General features: G+C 45.9%; 1 protein-coding gene across 4 annotated transcripts in view; it reads left to right on the top strand.

The window, feature by feature from the left end:
• The window catches only part of LOC135525606 (mitotic deacetylase-associated SANT domain protein-like), a 45408-nt gene that overhangs the window by 15465 nt on the left and 12311 nt on the right, over nt 1-17632 (top strand). For 3 of the 4 annotated variants that reach the window (XM_064953327.1, XM_064953325.1, XM_064953326.1), the window contains exons 3-8: nt 2653-2973; nt 6756-7143; nt 7728-7794; nt 9668-9810; nt 10043-10146; nt 16729-16804. In XM_064953327.1, the coding sequence (XP_064809399.1) occupies nt 2653-2973; nt 6756-7143; nt 7728-7794; nt 9668-9810; nt 10043-10146; nt 16729-16804 (1099 nt within the window). Of the gene's footprint in view, nt 1-2652; nt 2974-6755; nt 7144-7727; nt 7795-9667; nt 9811-10042; nt 10147-16728; nt 16805-17091; nt 17180-17632 lie in introns of all 4 variants that reach the window. The other variant, XM_064953328.1, reaches the window with a different exon arrangement.

Below are 17632 nucleotides of genomic sequence, written 5' to 3'. Positions count from 1 at the left end.
GTCTGCCTCACTCACTCACTCCTATAGGTGTCTGCCTCACTCACTCACTCCTATAGGTGTCTGCCTCACTCACTCCTACAGGTGTCTGCCTCACTCACTCACTCCAATAGGTGTCTGCCTCACTCACTCACTCACTCCTATAGGTGTCTGCCTCACTCACTCACTCCTATAGGTGTCTGCCTCATTCACTCACTCCAATAGGTGTCTGCCTCACTCACTCACTCCAATAGGTGTCTGCCTCACTCACTCACTCCTATAGGTGTCTGCCACACTCACTCACTCCTATAGGTGTCTGCCACACTCACTCACTCCTATAGGTGTCTGCCTCACTCACTCCTATAGGTGTCTGCCACACTCACTCACTCCTATAGGTGTCTGCCTCACTCACTCACTCCTATAGGTGTCTGCCTCACTCACTCACTCCTATAGGGGTCTGCCTCACTCACTCACTCCTATAGGTGTCTGCCTCACTCACTCACTCCTATAGGTGTCTGCCTCACTCACTCACTCCTATAGGTGTCTGCCTCACTCACTCACTCCTATAGGTGTCTGCCTCACTCACTCACTCCTATAGGTGTCTGCCTCACTCACTCACTCCTATAGGTGTCTGCCTCATTCACTCACTCCAATAGGTGTCTGCCTCACTCACTCACTCCAATAGGTGTCTGCCTCACTCACTCACTCCTATAGGTGTCTGCCACACTCACTCACTCCTATAGGTGTCTGCTGCACTCACTCACTCCTATAGGTGTCTGCCTCACTCACTCCTATAGGTGTCTGCCACACTCACTCAATCACTCCTATAGGTGTCTGGCACACTCACTCACTCCTACAGGTGTCTGCCTCACTCACTCACTCCTATAGGTGTCTGCCACACTCACTCACTCCTATAGGTGTCTGCCACACTCACACACTTCTATAGGTGTATGCCACACTCACTCACTCCTATAGGTGTCTGCTGCACTCGCTCAATCCTATAGGTGTCTGCCTCACTCACTCACTCCTATAGGTGTCTGCCACACTCACTGAATCACTCCTATAGGTGTCTGCCACACTCACTCACTCCTATAGGTGTCTGCCTCACTCACTCACTCACTCCTATAAGTGTCTGCCACATTCACTCACTCCTATAGGTGTCTGCAACACTCACTCACTCACTCCTATAGGTGTCTGCCACACTCACTCACTCCTATAGGTGTCTGCCACACTCACTCACTCACTCACTCACTCCTATAGGTGTTTGCCATATTCACTCACTCCTATAGGTGTCTGCCACATTCACTCACTCCTATAGGTGTCTGCAACACTCACTCACTCCTATAGGTGTCTGCTGCACTCACTCACTCCTATAGGTGTCTGCCGCACTCACTCACTCCTACAGGTGTCTGTCACACACACTCACTCCTATAGGTGTCTGCCACACTCACTCACTCACTCCTACAGGTGTCTGCCACATGCACTCACTCCTACAGGTGTCTGTCACACACACTAACTCCTATATGTGTCTGCTGCACTCACTCACTCACTCCTACAGGTGTCTGCCACATGCACTCACTCCTACAGGTGTCTGTCACACACACTAACTCCTATATGTGTCTGCTGCACTCACTCACTCTTATAGGTGTCTGTCACACACACTCACTCCTATATGTGTCTGCCACACTCACTCACTCACTCCTATAGGTGTCTGTCACACTCACTCCTATAGGTGTCTGCCTCACTCACTCACTCCTATAGGTGTCTGCCTCACTCACTCACTCACTCCTAGAGGTGTCTGCCTCACTCACTCACTCCTATAGGTGTCTGCCACATTCACTTACTCCTACAGGCGTCTGCCGCACTCACTCACTCCTATAGGTGTCTGTCACACTCACTCACTCCTATAGGTGTCTGCCACACTCACTCACTCCTACAGGTGTCTGCCACATACACTCACTCCTACAGGTGTCTGTCACACACACTCACTCCTATAGGTGTCTGCCTCACTCACTCACTCACTCACTCCTATAGGTGTCTGCTGCACTCACTCACTCCTATAGGTGTCTGCCACTCTCACTCACTCCTATAGGTGTCTGCCACACTCACTCAATCCTACAGGTGTCTGTCACACACACTCACTCCTATAGGTGTCTGCCACACTCACTCACTCCTATAGGTGTCTGCCACATTCACTCACTCCTATAGGTGTCTGCCTCACTCACTCACTCCTATAGGTGTCTGCCACACTCACTCACTCACTCACTCACTCACTCACTCCTATAGTTGTCTGCCACACTCACTCACTCACTCACTCACTCACTCACTCACTCACTCACTCACTCACTCACTCACACACTCACTCCTATAGGTGTCTGCCACATTCACTCACTCTTATATGTGTCTGCCACACTCATTCCTATGGGCTTCAGCTGATGAAATACTCTACATCTTCACTTAATTGTATGATGTTTGTTTAGGGAATTGAAAGTCAATTCACAGCATTATGCTAGTTTTTCCTTCCTGGTCGTATTATAATATAGGTTCACTTCAGTACGACAACACATGAAGTCGTAAGTTGTTTGTTTGCTCATTTGATCTGTAAAGGAAGCCTGTTCCGGTAGCCTCTCCAGTCAGATATTTGATGATGTGTGTATCTGTCTGTCTCGTCGTCAGGCACAGCACCACAGGCCCTGGAGCCCCCAGAGACCAGCGCCAGGGCGAGGGACCATGGACAAGGATTCAGGGGGCCACAGTGCCAAGCGGCCCCGTGATGAGAGCATGATGCCCCTGGTCATCCCTGTGTCAGTCCCCGTACGAAGGCCAGACCCGTCCTCGTCCTCCTCCTCCCCAGATGGGGAGCACTCTACCCCGGGGACAGGCTGGCCACAGAGACCCTTCACCCTCCAGGACGTGACCAGTATGGATGGCAAACCCTCCGTCATTGTCACCCGCAGGCGATCTCTCAGGAACTCTCTGTCAGAGAGCTCAGGACAGGTAGGTGCTAGTGCCCCCCCCCCCCACACACACACCTTACTAACGTCTCCTCTGGTACCATAAGTAGAGGGGTGTTTCATACCTCTGTTTCCATATAATCTATTACAATCCTACATATCCTGCCACCATGCTCTAGCACCCATGTCTCTCTCTCCCCTCTGCCCTCCCCCTCCCTCCCTGCTGCTCCAGATCAGGTCAAGGAGATTATTAGCAGGGGCTATCCACACTATAGATGGAGATATATTTCCTACTACTGTACTGTACTGTACAATAACCAGGGTGGTGGTGTACTGGACATGTTATGTGTATGGGGATAATGTACAAAATAGAAAATGAACACATTTCCACATTTCTCCTTTAATTCCCCTGGTGAGGAAAGTGCTGTTTTCATGATGGTTCTGTACTGCTGCTGCTCATTTCGTGGCAAAGTTTGCAAATTTAATTTTCCCTTTATTTTACTAGGCAAGTCAGTTTAGAACTAATTCTTATTTTCAATGATGGCCTAGGAACAGTGGGTTAACTGCCTGTTCAGGGGCAGAATTTGTACTTTGTCAGCTCGGGGTTTGAACTTGCAACCTTCTGGTTACTAGTCCAACGCTCTAACCACTAGGCTAATAATAATATATACAAATTATATACTTTCTCATAGTATACTCCTGCCAGGTAAGCCTAATATACAGTTAACATTTAATTGAGCAGGTTTTGGGTAAAGTATTTCTGTCAACACACAAGACGGGTATCACATCAACTGGCTACACACAGTGCCAGACAGACAGACGGGCAATATTGCTGGAAATGAATTGCCAGATATTGTGTTAGGTTTGGCTTTTTAATCCAATAGTGGTTAACCAGGGGTGGGATAATGTCAATGATGCTTTGATTAGATAGTAGCTGGGAGCTTGCAATGTCTGTTACTTGTGAGATTTGTTTATGACAGTTTGCGGTAGAACACGTGAAAATTGCACGTACTTTGAGAATTGTTTGGCGAGCCACTCATCTCTGGGCTGCGGTCGACCTGCTGGAGACCCCTGATGTAGAATCTATCCTCTCTCGTGTCTGACCAGATGAACATCTCACTTAGACTGCATGCTGTAAACAGTGCTTCATACTAACTGGTGTATAGGGGTGTGGACAGGGGGACAGAGTGGACAGGGAGACATAGTGGACATGGTGGACAGGGAAACAGGGTGGACAGGGAGACATAGTGGACAGGGTGGACATGGAGACATGGTGGACAGGGAGACATAGTGGACAGGGTGGACAGGGAGACATGGTGGACAGGGAGACATGGTGGACAGGGAGACATGGTGGACAGAGTGGACAGGGAGACATGGTGGACAGGGAGACATGGTGGACAGGGAGACATAGTGGACAGGGAGACATAGTGGGCAGGGAAACAGGGTGGACAGGGAAACAGGGTGGACAGGGAGACATGGTGGACAGGGAGACATAGTGGACAGGGAGACATAGTGGACAGGGAGACATAGTGGACAGGGTGGACATGGAGACATGGTGGACAGGGAGACATAGTGGACAGGGTGGACATGGTGGGCAGGGAGACATGGTGGACAGGGAGACATAGTGGACAGGGAGACATGGTGGACAGGGAGACATGGTGGACAGGGAGACATGGTTGACAGGGAGACATGGTTGACAGGGAGACATGGTGGACAGGGAGACATAGTGGACAGGGAGACATAGTGGACAGGGAAACAGGGTGGACAGGGTACTAGACTTCCTGACGGGCCGCCCCCAGGTGGTGAGGGTAGGTAACAACATCTCCTCCCCGCTGATCCTCAACACTGGGGCCCCCACAAGGGTGCGTTCTGAGCCCTCTCCTGTACTCCCTGTTCACCCACGACTGCGTGGCCACGCACGCCTCCAACTCAATCATCAAGTTTGCGGACGACACAACAGTGGTAGGCTTGATTACCAACAACGACGAGACGGCCTACAGGGAGGAGGTGAGGGCCCTCGGAGTGTAGTGTCAGGAAAATAACCTCACACTCAACGTCAACAAAACTATGGAGATGATTGTGGACTTCAGGAAACAGCAGAGGGAGCAGCCCCCTATCCACATCGATGGAACAGTAGTGGAGAGAGTAGCAAGTTTTAAGTTCCTCGGCAAACACATCACAGACAAACTGAATTGGTCCACTCACACAGACAGCATCGTGAAGAAGGCGCAGCAGCGCCTCTTCAACCTCAGGAGGCTGAAGAAATTCGGCTTGTCACCAAAAGCACTCACAAACTTCTACAGATGCACAATCGAGAGCATCCTGGCGGGCTGTATCACCGCCTGGTACGGCAACTGCTCCGCCCTCAACCGTAAGGCTCTCCAGAGGGTAGTGAGGTCTGCACAACGCATCACCGGGGGCAAACTACCTGCCCTCCAGGACACCTACACCACCCGATGTTACAGGAAGGCCATAAAGATCATCAAGGACATCAACCACCCGAGCCACTGCCTGTTCACCCCGCTATCATCCAGAAGGCGAGGTCAGTACAGGTGCATCAAAGCTGGGACCGAGAGACTGAAAAACAGCTTCTATCTCAAGGCCATCAGACTGTTAAACAGCCACCACTAACATTGAGTGGCTGCTGCCAACACACTGACACTGACTCAACTCCAGCCACTTTAATAATGGGAATTGATGGGAAATTATGTAAAATATATCACTAGCCACTTTAAACAATGCTACCTTATATAATGTTACTTACCCTACATTATTCATCTCATATGCATACGTATATACTGTACTCTATATCATCGACTGCATCCTTATGTAATACATGTATCACTAGCCACTTTAACTATGCCACTTTGTTTACATACTCATCTCATATGTATATACTGTACTCGATACCATCTACTGTATCTTGCCTATGCTGCTCTGTACCATCACTCATTCATATATCCTTATGTACATATTCTTTATCCCCTTACACTGTGTATAAAACAGTAGTTTAGGAATTGTTAGTTAGATTACTTGTTGGTTATTACTGCATTGTCGGAACTAGAAGCACAAGCATTTCGCTACACTCGCATTAACATCTGCTAACCATGTGTATGTGACAAATAAAATTTGATTTGATTTGAAACAGGGTGGACAGGGAAACAGGGTGGACAGGGAAACAGGGTGGACAGGGAGACATGGTGGACAGGGAGACATGGTGGACAGGGAGACATAGTGGACAGGGAGACATAGTGGACAGGGAGACATGGTGGACAGGGTGGACACGGAGACATGGTGGACAGGGAGACATGGTGGACAAGGTGGGCAGGGAGACATGGAGAACAGGGTGGACATGGTGGAAAGGGAGACATAGTGGACAGGGAGACAGGGTGGACATGGTGGACGGGTGGACAGAGAGACATAGTAGACAGGGTGGACAGGGAGACATGGTGGACAGGGTGGACAGGGAGACATGGTGGACAGGGAGACATGGTGGACAAGGTGGACAGGGAGACATGGAGAACAGGGTGGACATGGTGGAAAGGGAGACATAGTGGACAGGGAGACAGGGTGGACATGGTGGACGGGTGGACAGGGAGACATAGTGGACAGGGAGACATGGTGAACAGGGTGGACAGGAGAACAGGGTGGACAGGAGAACGGGGTGGACAGGAGAACGGGGTGGACAGGAGAACGGAGTGGACAGGAGAACGGGGTGGACAGGAGAACGGGATGGACAGGAGAACAGGGTGGACAGGAGAACAGGGTGGACAGTAGCAGTCATGTATTTCTGTGTTTGTACTGATGTTCTACCTCCTTCTTTAGAACGGTGGAATGGAGGGAGGGAACGACAACGACGGCAAGAAGCCCAAACGCCGTCCCCGGCCCGAACCCCTCTTCATCCCGCCTCCCAAGCCTGGCACCTTCATCGCCCCTCCTGTCTACTCCTGCATCACTCCCTACCAGAGCCACCTCCGCTCCCCTGTCCGGCTAATAGACAACCCCCTGACCATGCCGCCCTACACCCCCCCGCCCATCCTCAGCCCGGTGAGAGAGGGATCAGGTCTCTACTTTTCTACCTTCCTCTCGTCTGCTGCATCCAGCCAAGGTCTGCCTCCAGCCAGGGTCTGCCTCCAGCCAGGGTCTGCCTCCACTCAGGGTCTGCCTCCACCCATCACGCCCAAATCAGCCACACGCAGCCTGCTGCGATCCAGTGAGTACCACTATCTGGGGCCTACTGGGGTTGTAGTCCAAACCTACTCAACCCCCTGTGCATCTGGGGGTTGTAAGTCCAAACCTACTTAACCTGTTTCTTCTGGGGGTTGTAGTCCAAACCTACTTAACCTGTTTCTTTTGGGGTTTTTAGTCCAAACCTGCTCAACCTGTGTCCTACTGGGGTTGTAGTCCAAACATACTCTACCTAGCTGGGTGCTTCTGGGGGTTGTAGTTCAAACATAGCCTACCTGAGTGCTACTGGGGTTTGCAATTGCCTTTGCACTGGTTTCCCCAGATCCAGATAAAGCTAAGATTATCTATTGAGCATGCTTTTTAGTCCAGGGGTAAACTTAATCTGGGAACGTAAAACCGGCCATTATGATTTAAACAAGCTGTCATCAGAATGAACTGTATCTGTGTGAGTTGGACCATATCTTTATTTCCTCATATAAACATTTCTTGAGTAATACGCATGAAGTAAGCTCACTTCCTCAAAATCTGCTGTACTAAATATTTTCTGTTGTAAAAAGAGATAAGAATAGTACATTTAACGGACGATTTTTTTGGTGTTGTGTTTTTCAGACAGCGTTGACATAACCCCACCACTGCTCTCAACGATTGGTGAGGCCACTCCAGTCAGCATAGAACCGTGAGCACACACACACACACACACACACACACACACACACACACACACACACACACACACACACACACACACACACACACACACACACAGAACACACACACACACACACACACACACTCACAGAACACACACACACAGAACACACACACAGAACACACACACACACACACACACACACAGAACACACACACACAGAACACACCACCCTCCATACTTCTTTCACCCCATTATCAGTTACATGTATATGGATCTCAAGTTTAAGATTCGAGCCTGAGAGGCTAAAGTACTTTTAAATCAAAGTACTCTTAAATCAAAGTTAGAGTCAGAGAAGATATTCATCCAAGGCCAAACAACTAGTCAAATGGTACATTGTGTGTCTTTCTCAGTGATGGTGCTGAGTCTATTGATATGTGCTGCAGTAGAGGAGGACTGTTTTTGTGTTAGCTATGAAAGGATAGATTGGATGCTTTGGATCTGACCCAGTTAGCCTGTATCACGGTCCTGATTTTATTCACAAAGACAGAGGAGTGTGTGTGTGTGCGTGTGTGTGTGGGAGGTGGGGGAGTGGTGATTGCTTGGTGAGAGAAAAACAGGGTGCATTGTGGATTGTCTTCCCTTTCTTCCTCTCTCTGACTGGTAGCAGCTGGCCAGTAATCAGGCCGGCCGGGCAGGGGTAACCTCCAGTGGTGATAAATCAGGTCTTTCAGCTGAGTCTAGAGCAACCAGCCTCCTCTGCTTCCTCTTCTTCCTCTTCTTCCTCCTTAAACACCCCCCCCCCCTCAAACCCCTGAGCAAGATCCGCTTACAGCATGGGCCTGTTGATTAGTGTATAATGTAACAAAACGTTTTGCAGCGGGGAAACAAACACGATTGTTTCTTATTGGAAAAGTCCATGTAGTCGTGAGCCAGATCAGCTTACAGCAGGGTCAGTTTAGGAGGTGAACGTTGCTGATAGAAATCAAATGAATAGAGCTGAAGTGATTCTTTATTCTACATCCACAGATGCTTGTTTGTTTTACCACAGAGGCCTAATATATTTTTTTTATCTGAACGTTCTACAACGTTGTGCCCTGCTGAACACACTCCAGCTAGCTCATTCTGGGAGACCTGAACTGAGCTAGCAGGCTGCAGCCAGGTGCAATCAGTACACAGAGAGGGAGAAGGCTGAATAGTGTCTGTGTTCCAGTCTGTTTTCAAAGCTGCCGTTAGCTATCATTGGAGGGGTATCCTGGGGGTAACCTGATCGACCACTTTATCACCGTCCGGTTGCTTCAGTGCAGCAGACAGTTTTTGAAATTATTCGCTGTGGCTTATTTCTGTAAACCAGCCGACCAAATCAATTCAAATCAAATGTTATTGGTCACATACACCTGGTTAGCAGATGTTATTGTGAGTCTAGCGAAATGTTTGTGCTTCCTAAATCTGACAGTGCAGCAGTATCTAACAGGTAATATCTAATTCCACAACAAAACCTAATACACACAATCTAGTAAAGGAATGGGATGAGAATATATAAGTATAAAATATATGGATGAGCAGCGACAGAGTTGCTAAGATGCAATAGATAGTAAAGAATAGATAGTGATGGATACAGTATACAGTATGTACATATGAGATGAGTAATATGAGATATGTAAACATTCCACTAGTTAACTACATGTCTGGATAAGAACACTTATTCACATGATTTTTCTTTAAATAAAAAATGTACCTAAGTTATGAAAGCTTCCCTGTCAATCACAACAATATGATCTAGAATTGTAATAATGGAGGCTATGCTATAGCAGGACAGAGAGACTGCATATCATGCGCATTTCTGAAAGTGTCTCCCGTCTCTCCAACTGACCACTGGCTATACATTCTGTCATCTCAGGCGTATAAACATCGGTGTGAGGTACCAGGCAGAGGTACCAGAGCTGAGGCAGCGTTCAGCGGCCCAACAAGACCATCCCAAGGCTGAGCTGGTCTGGGCTCCTCTCCACGACCTGGAGGCTAAACCTGAAGACCAGGAGAGAGGTAATACACGAACAGAAGTATCAGCTAACTGGCCCATCAATAATACTGTCATTAACCAGGTTGGTATTATCCAATAGAAATTAGTCAGTAAATCAAGCATTCAGTAGTGATTTGAAGAACCCAGTGGAAAACATTTGCTGATCATGCTACAGTATCTCAATCACAACCTCTCTTTCTCTCTCTCCCTCCCCCTTCTCTCTCCCCCTTCCCCCCACCCTCTCTCTCTCTTCAGTGGATGACCTCATGAACCTGGCGTGCTCAAGCGCTCTGCATGGCGGAGGGACCAATCAGGAGCTGGCTCTGCACTGCCTGTACGAGTGCAAGGGTGACATCATGGTGAGCAATGCATGATGGGTCATGATGACTGAAGAGGGATGACAGGGAGGGGTGAGAGCTGGGTCGCATTCATTAGGGCACATTGTAGCAAAATGGGTTGAAACTGAAAATGAAAAAGAGTGTTTAGTTGTTGACAGATTGTACCTCTGTTTGTGAGGGTTTTCTTCCATCTTGCGTGAACTGAACAGAGTACAATCTTGGCTTTGGTGGGTGGGATTTAACTGGACCCCGGCTGTGTTATAATATCCATACCAGCATTTCTTGCTATACCACCACCAAATGCATACACAATGCATTCAATTGTTTATGTTTTAATTTGAGCCATTTAGCACAGCACTCTCTACCACCAGCAAACACAAATGGTGTATGCTATGGTAAGAGTATTAGGGTGTATGGTATGGTAAGGGTATTAGGATGTATGGTATGCTATTGTAAGGGTATGAGGGTGTATGGTATGGTAAGGGTATTAGGGTGTATGGTATGGTAATGCTATGAGGGTGTATGGTATGGTAAGGGTATTAGGGTGTATGGTATGCTATGGTAAGGATATTAGGGTGTATGCTATGGTAATGCTATAAGGGTGTATGGTATGGTAAGGGTTTTAGGGTGTATGGTATGCTATGGTACGGGTATCTGGGTGTATGGTATGATACGGGTATTTTGGGGTATGGTAAGGGTATTAGGGTGTATGGTATGATAAGGCTATTGGGGTGTATGTTATGGTATGGTAAGGGTATTAGGGTGTATGGTAAGGGTATTAGGGTGTATGGTATGGTATGTTAAGGGTATTAGGGTGTATGGTATGATAAGGGTATTAGGGTGTATGGTAAGGCTATTAGGGTGTATGGTATGGTAAGGCTATTAGGGTGTATGGTATGGTAAGGCTATTAGGGTGTATGGTATGGTAAGGTTATTAGGGTGTATGGTATGGTAAGGCTATCAGGGTGTATGGTATGGTAAGGCTATTAGGGTGTATGGTATGGTAAGGCTATTAGGGTGTATGGTATGGTAAGGCTATTAGGGTGTACGATATGGTAAGGCTATTAGGGTGTATGGTATGGTAAGGCTATTAGGGTGTATGGTATGGTAAGGCTATTAGGGTGTATGGTATGGTAAGGCTATTAGGGTGTACGATATGGTAAGGCTATTAGGGTGTATGGTATGGTAAGGCTATTAGGGTGTATGGTATGGTAAGGCTATTAGGGTGTATGGTATGGTTAGCGTGTATGGTATGATAAGGCTATTAGGGTGTATGGTATGGTATGGTAAGGCTATTAGGGTGTATGGTATGGTAAGGCTATTAGGGTGTATGGTATGGTAAGGCTATTAGGGTGTATGGTATGGTTAGGGTGTATGGTATGATAAGGCTATTAGGGTGTATGGTATGATAAGGGTATTAGGGTGTATGGTAAGGCTATTAGGGTGTATGGTATGGTAAGGCTATTAGGGTGTATGGTATGGTAAGGCTATTAGGGTGTATGGTATGGTAAGGTTATTAGGGTGTATGGTATGGTAAGGCTATTAGGGTGTATGGTATGGTAAGGCTATTAGGGTGTATGGTATGGTAAGGCTATTAGGGTGTATGGTATGGTAAGGCTATTAGGGTGTACGATATGGTAAGGCTATTAGGGTGTATGGTATGGTAAGGCTATTAGGGTGTATGGTATGGTAAGGCTATTAGGGTGTATGGTATGGTAAGGCTATTAGGTGTACGATATGGTAAGGCTATTAGGGTGTATGGTATGGTAAGGCTATTAGGGTGTATGGTATGGTAAGGCTATTAGGGTGTATGGTATGGTTAGCGTGTATGGTATGATAAGGCTATTAGGGTGTATGGTATGGTATGGTAAGGCTATTAGGGTGTATGGTATGGTAAGGCTATTAGGGTGTATGGTATGGTAAGGCTATTAGGGTGTATGGTATGGTTAGGGTGTATGGTATGATAAGGCTATTAGGGTGATGGTATGGTATGTTAAGGCTATTAGGGTGTATGGTATGATAAGGGTATTAGGGTGTATGGTAAGGCTATTAGGGTGTATGGTATGGTAAGGCTATTAGGGTGTATGGTATGGTAAGGTTATTAGGGTGTATGGTATGGTAAGGCTATTAGGGTGTACGATATGGTAAGGCTATTAGGGTGTATGGTATGGTAAGGCTATTAGGGTGTATGGTATGGTAAGGCTATTAGGGTGTATGGTATGGTAAGGCTATTAGGGTGTACGATATGGTAAGGCTATTAGGGTGTATGGTATGGTAAGGCTATTAGGGTGTATGGTATGGTAAGGCTATTAGGGTGTATGGTATGGTTAGGGTGTATGGTATGATAAGGCTATTAGGGTGTATGGTATGGTATGTTAAGGCTATTAGGGTGTATGGTATGGTAAGGCTATTAGGGTGTATGGTATGATAAGGTTATTAGGGTGTATGGTATGGTAAGTCTATTAGGGTGTATGGTATGATAAGGCTATTAGGGTGTATGGTATGGTATGGTATGGTAAGGCTATTAGGGTGTATGGTATGGTAAGGGTATTAGGGTGTATGGTATGGTATGGTAAGGCTATTAGGGTGTATGGTATGGTTAGGGTGTATGGTATGATAAGGCTATTAGGGTGTATGGTATGATAAGGCTATTAGGGTGTATGGTATGGTATGGTATGGTAAGGCTATAAGGGTGTATGGTATGATAAGGCTATTAGGGTGTATGGTATGATAAGGGTATTAGGGTGTATGGTATGGTATGGTAAGACTATTAGGGTGTATGGTATGGTATGGTAAGGCTATCTCACCTCGTGGAGTTGCAATGATCATGAGAACGGTGAGGAATCAGCCCAGAACTACACGGGAGAATCTTGTCAATGATCTCAAGGCAGCTGGGACCATAGTCACCAAGAAAACAATTGGTAACACACAAGGCCGTGAAGGACTGAAATCCTGCAGCGCCTGCAAGGTCCCCCTGCTCAAGAAGCACATATACATGCCCGTCTGAAGTTTGCCAATGAACATCTGAATGAATCAGAGGACAACTGGGTGAAAGTGTTGTGGTCAGATGAGACCAAAATTGAGCTCTTTGGCATCAACTCAAATCCCATAGAAAATCTGTGGAGGGAGCTGAAGGTTCGAGTTGCCAAACGTCAGCCTCGAAACTTTAATGACTTGGAGAAGATCTGCAAAGAGGAGTGGGACAAAATCCCTCCTGAGATGTGTGCAAACCTGGTGGCCAACTACAAGAAACATCTGACCTCTGTGATTGCCAACAAGGGTTTTGCCACCAAGTACTAAGTGCAGAGGGGTCAAATCCTTATTTCAATAATTAAAATGCAAATCAATGTATAACATTTTTGACATGCGTTTTTCTGGATTTTGTTGTTGTTATTCTGTCTCTCACTGTTCAAATACACCTACAAATAAACCTACCTGGTTAAATAAAGGTGAAATAAAAATAAATAAAATAGTATGGTGAGGTATTAGGGTGTATGGTTTGGTAAGGGTATTAGGGTGTATGGTTTGGTAAGGGTATTAGGGTGTATTATAAGGTATTAGGGTGCATGTTATTGTAAGGGTATTAGGGTGTGTGGTATGGTAAGGGTATTAGGGTGTATGGTTTGGTAAGGGTATTAGGGTGTATGGTTTGGTAGGGGTATTAAGGTGTATGGTTTGGTAAGGGTGTATGGTATGGTAAAGGTATTAGGGTGTATGATATGGTATTAGGGTGCATGGTATCGTAAGGGTATTGGGGTGCATGGTATCATAAGGGTATTAGGGTGTATGGTTTGGTAAGGGTATTAGGGTGTATGGTTTGGTAAGGGTGTTAGGGTGTATGGTTTGGTAAGGGTATTAGGGTGTATGGTTTGGTAAGGGTGTATGATATGGTAAAGGTATTAGTGTATGATATGGTAAAGTGTATTAGGGTGTATGATATGGTAAAGTGTATTAGGGTGTATGATATGGTATTAGAGTGTATGATATGGTATTAGGGTGTATGATATGGTAAAGGGTATTAGGGTGTATGATATGGTATTAGGGTGTATGATATGGTAAAGGGTATTAGGGTGTATGTTATGGTAAAGGTATTAGGGTGTATGGTATGGTAAAGGTATTAGGGTGTATGGTATGGTAAATGTATTAGGGTGTATGGTATGGTTAAGGTATTAGGGTGTATGATATGGTAAAGGTATTAGGGTGTATGGTATGGTAAGGTATTAGGGTGTATGGTATGGCAAGGGTTTTACGGTGTATGGCAAAGGTATTAGGGTGTATGGTAAAGGTATTATGGTGTATGGTATGGTATGGTAAGGGTATTAGGGTGTGTGGTATTGTCGTGTCTTTATCATTAAATTAAGACTTTTAGTTTTTATCAAAGATTCTCCGTAATTAGTATTACGCGATTAAACTGATTAATCATGTAACTGTAATTAACTAGGAAGTCGGGGCACCAAGGAAAATATTCAGATTACAAAGTAATATAACTTTTCAGATATTTTATATCTGATCAATTTGTCTTCGAATTAATTAATTATTTACTTTACCTCACGTTATTCTCATTCCAAACGTCAAAAATGGTTGGTTATCTGCACGAACCCAGTCTTCACTATGAGTCATCCATACATCAATTGTCTTAAATCATTTATTTACTAACTAAGTAATTCCCAGAAATACATAAACAAACAGTTGATAGTTACAAGGAAATGATAACGGAGTTTCCCTAGTGGGATAAACCGGCATGTTGGCTTGGTGTACAAAAGGGAAGTGGGGATCAACTGAGATAAGACAACACACAGTTGATAATTATAACTATTGAAATGCTAATCCTTTGCACATGAATGCTCACTCATTCGGGAACAATTGCAATCAATATTTATATTTACGCTCAGTGTGTCGTCGGGGTCTCTGCTGAAAAGTTAGTTTCTGTTGGAGAGTTCCCGTCGTCTCTCTCTGGCATGGTTAGATGGGATAGTTCAGAGTGACATTCATTCATGTCGTTATGGATAGATATGTCGGCGGTTGTCGTTCTTCGCGTTCAATGATATCGAATTCCTAGCTGCAGACTAGTAATTAATATCAAAGACTTGTTCTTATTCTGTCGGTATCGATAGTCTAATCAATAGTCTAATAGTTTAACCACGTGGGATGGTTAAAAGATTCAGCCATTTGGTCTCAAACCTTGGCCCTCTTGTTATCGAGGTAAACTGGGCTGCAACCTTTGTCCTCTCGTGATTGAGAGAAAACATGGTCTGTTGAGAACTTCTCAAAGTTGGGGTTTTATTCGGGAGCTGCAGAAAAGGGCCTGTGCCAGGATGCCCGACCCTAACTGGGCTCATGGTTGGTCCTCTGATTTAGTTCAACTTAAAAGGGAGTTGGCGTTTCCTTCATTAAACAGTCCAAAATCACATTACACAATTTTACAAACAGTATCATCCTCACTCATTCATCTTATACAACAATTAGATGTAAACCTCATATCTGAGGCTATTATATAAACAGAATTATGGTAATGTGGCTGCACCGTCTCCCATGAGCCTCACCAAGTTGTAACAAACAGACCAGTTCGTAGCTGGATTCTTAACCGATCTTTTATACCTTCTCCGGAACGTAAACGTTGTTCGGACCTCAAGTTCTTTGACGTGGAAGAAATTCCTTTGTTCTCTATGAAAATTCACTCTGTCTCTATACTGTGGCCTTGAGGAGATCATCTCCTCCAGGAATTTACGACCTCTCTCTGACCACAGCAGCCTGTGTGTAGGAGGCAGGGAGAGGGGGATGGGGCTTGCTGTACCCAAAGAGGGCAACGTCATGACAATATGGTAAAGGTATTAGGGTGTATGGTATGGTAAAGGGTATTAGGGTGTATGGTATGGTAAATGTATTAGGGTGTATGGTATGGTAAATGTATTAGGGGTGGAGGAATTGTTAGTTTTGTCACTCAGCAAAGTTAACTACTGTGTATATAACATGTAACAGATGTGGTGCAGCACAGTGGCAAGCGAGTTCACTATTCCTGCTAGCAGCCATCTTCTCCTTGAATCTATGTGTTGTTTTGTTATCAGATATGCTCAGTGCTCCATCTTCCCAATGTAGAAAACACTTACACATACACTGATACAGTAGACACACACATGCTGACACACTGGAGTAAAGGTCATGTATGGGGCCTTGAGCAGAAACACAGCAATGTGTTCAATGAGAGAGAGACAGTGAGATAGAGGGGGTGAGATAAAGAGAAAGATAGAGGAAGATGGCCTATACTAGTGGCTTCAGCTTGCAGCATTTGGCCATGTTGTTGTCAAGGAGACAGCGAGTGGCTGTCAGTGTGTGAAGTGCTCTCTCCCCCTCTGTCTCAGCAGCAGGAGGCATGTTGCTCTTTTACAGTATATCTCCCAGTTCATCCCCTCATTATTAGGGACAGATCAGCCTCTCAATATCCAATAGAACTCTAATCAGTGTCCTGTGTGTGCTCCAGCCAAGTAAACCTGGATTTGAAGTATTGCTCGGAGGCTCATAAGCTGTTGTAAAAAATAAACAAACAGGACATTTTTCATGTATTACTCTTCAGAGTTATTTTGATTTGTTGTTTTTGGTTTACAGGAAGCGTTGGCCCTCCTGCTATTGAAAACCCCCATCTTCCCAAAGAACCACCGTCTAGGATACTACCACTACTCCGGTTGGTCAAGACAGAGAACTAGGGTTGCAAAATACTGATCTCTTTTCTGAAAGTCCCAGGTTTTCCAGAAATCCTGGTTCTAAATTCTAGGAATCAGGAGGGAAAAAGCAGAAAATCCCTAAACCTCTAACTAGAAATTCTGGAAAACCTGGGACTTTTTTGAAAAGTTACAGAAATTCTACAACCCTACATATAAGACTTTATATCTGTACAGTATTATGTGTGTTACTGCGCCGCTCTCTCCTCTGGCACTCTCTTACTTTGTTTCTAAGTCACTCTCTGGGTAGTCTACTCTTCCTGCAGACAAGCCTCGGTGCAGAACTCTCTGTGGGTTGTCTACTCTTCCTGCAGACAAGCCTCGGTGCAGAAATCTCTGTGGGTACTTTTACGAAATTAGAATAATCAAACTTCACTGGGTTATGTCAAAGTGCATTCCTGCAGGCATGCCTGTGCTGTCTGAATACTTGTATGAGTCCTTTTCTCCTCCCCTCTAGTAACAGGGATGGGCTCCAGAGCCCCCCCCCCCTCAGCCTTAAACAATGGCAGCTGAAGGGAGGGGAGGTGCTAGCTGGTGGGGGATGGAGTGGGTGGAGGGGTGTGGGTCCGTGGAGAGAGGGGGGGATTGGCTGTGGAAGGGAAACTGTGGAGGATTGAGAGTGTCGCTGGGGGTGATGGGAGCGGAGTGAGAGGTAGAGTGGGAGAGGGGGGGGTGGAGGGGGTATTGGGTTTGTGGCGTTTGGTTAAACCCAAGCAGAGGACAGAGAACCATTGTTTGTCCATCCAGTCGTGTGTGTGTGTGTGTGTGTGTGTGTGTGTGTGTGTGTGTGT

The sequence above is a fragment of the Oncorhynchus masou genome, chromosome 32 (assembly GCF_036934945.1).
Source record: "Oncorhynchus masou masou isolate Uvic2021 chromosome 32, UVic_Omas_1.1, whole genome shotgun sequence".
Lineage (NCBI taxonomy): Eukaryota > Metazoa > Chordata > Actinopteri > Salmoniformes > Salmonidae > Oncorhynchus > Oncorhynchus masou.
Note: the sequence above shows the minus strand (reverse complement) of the source record. Positions and strands in the feature narration are given on the sequence as shown.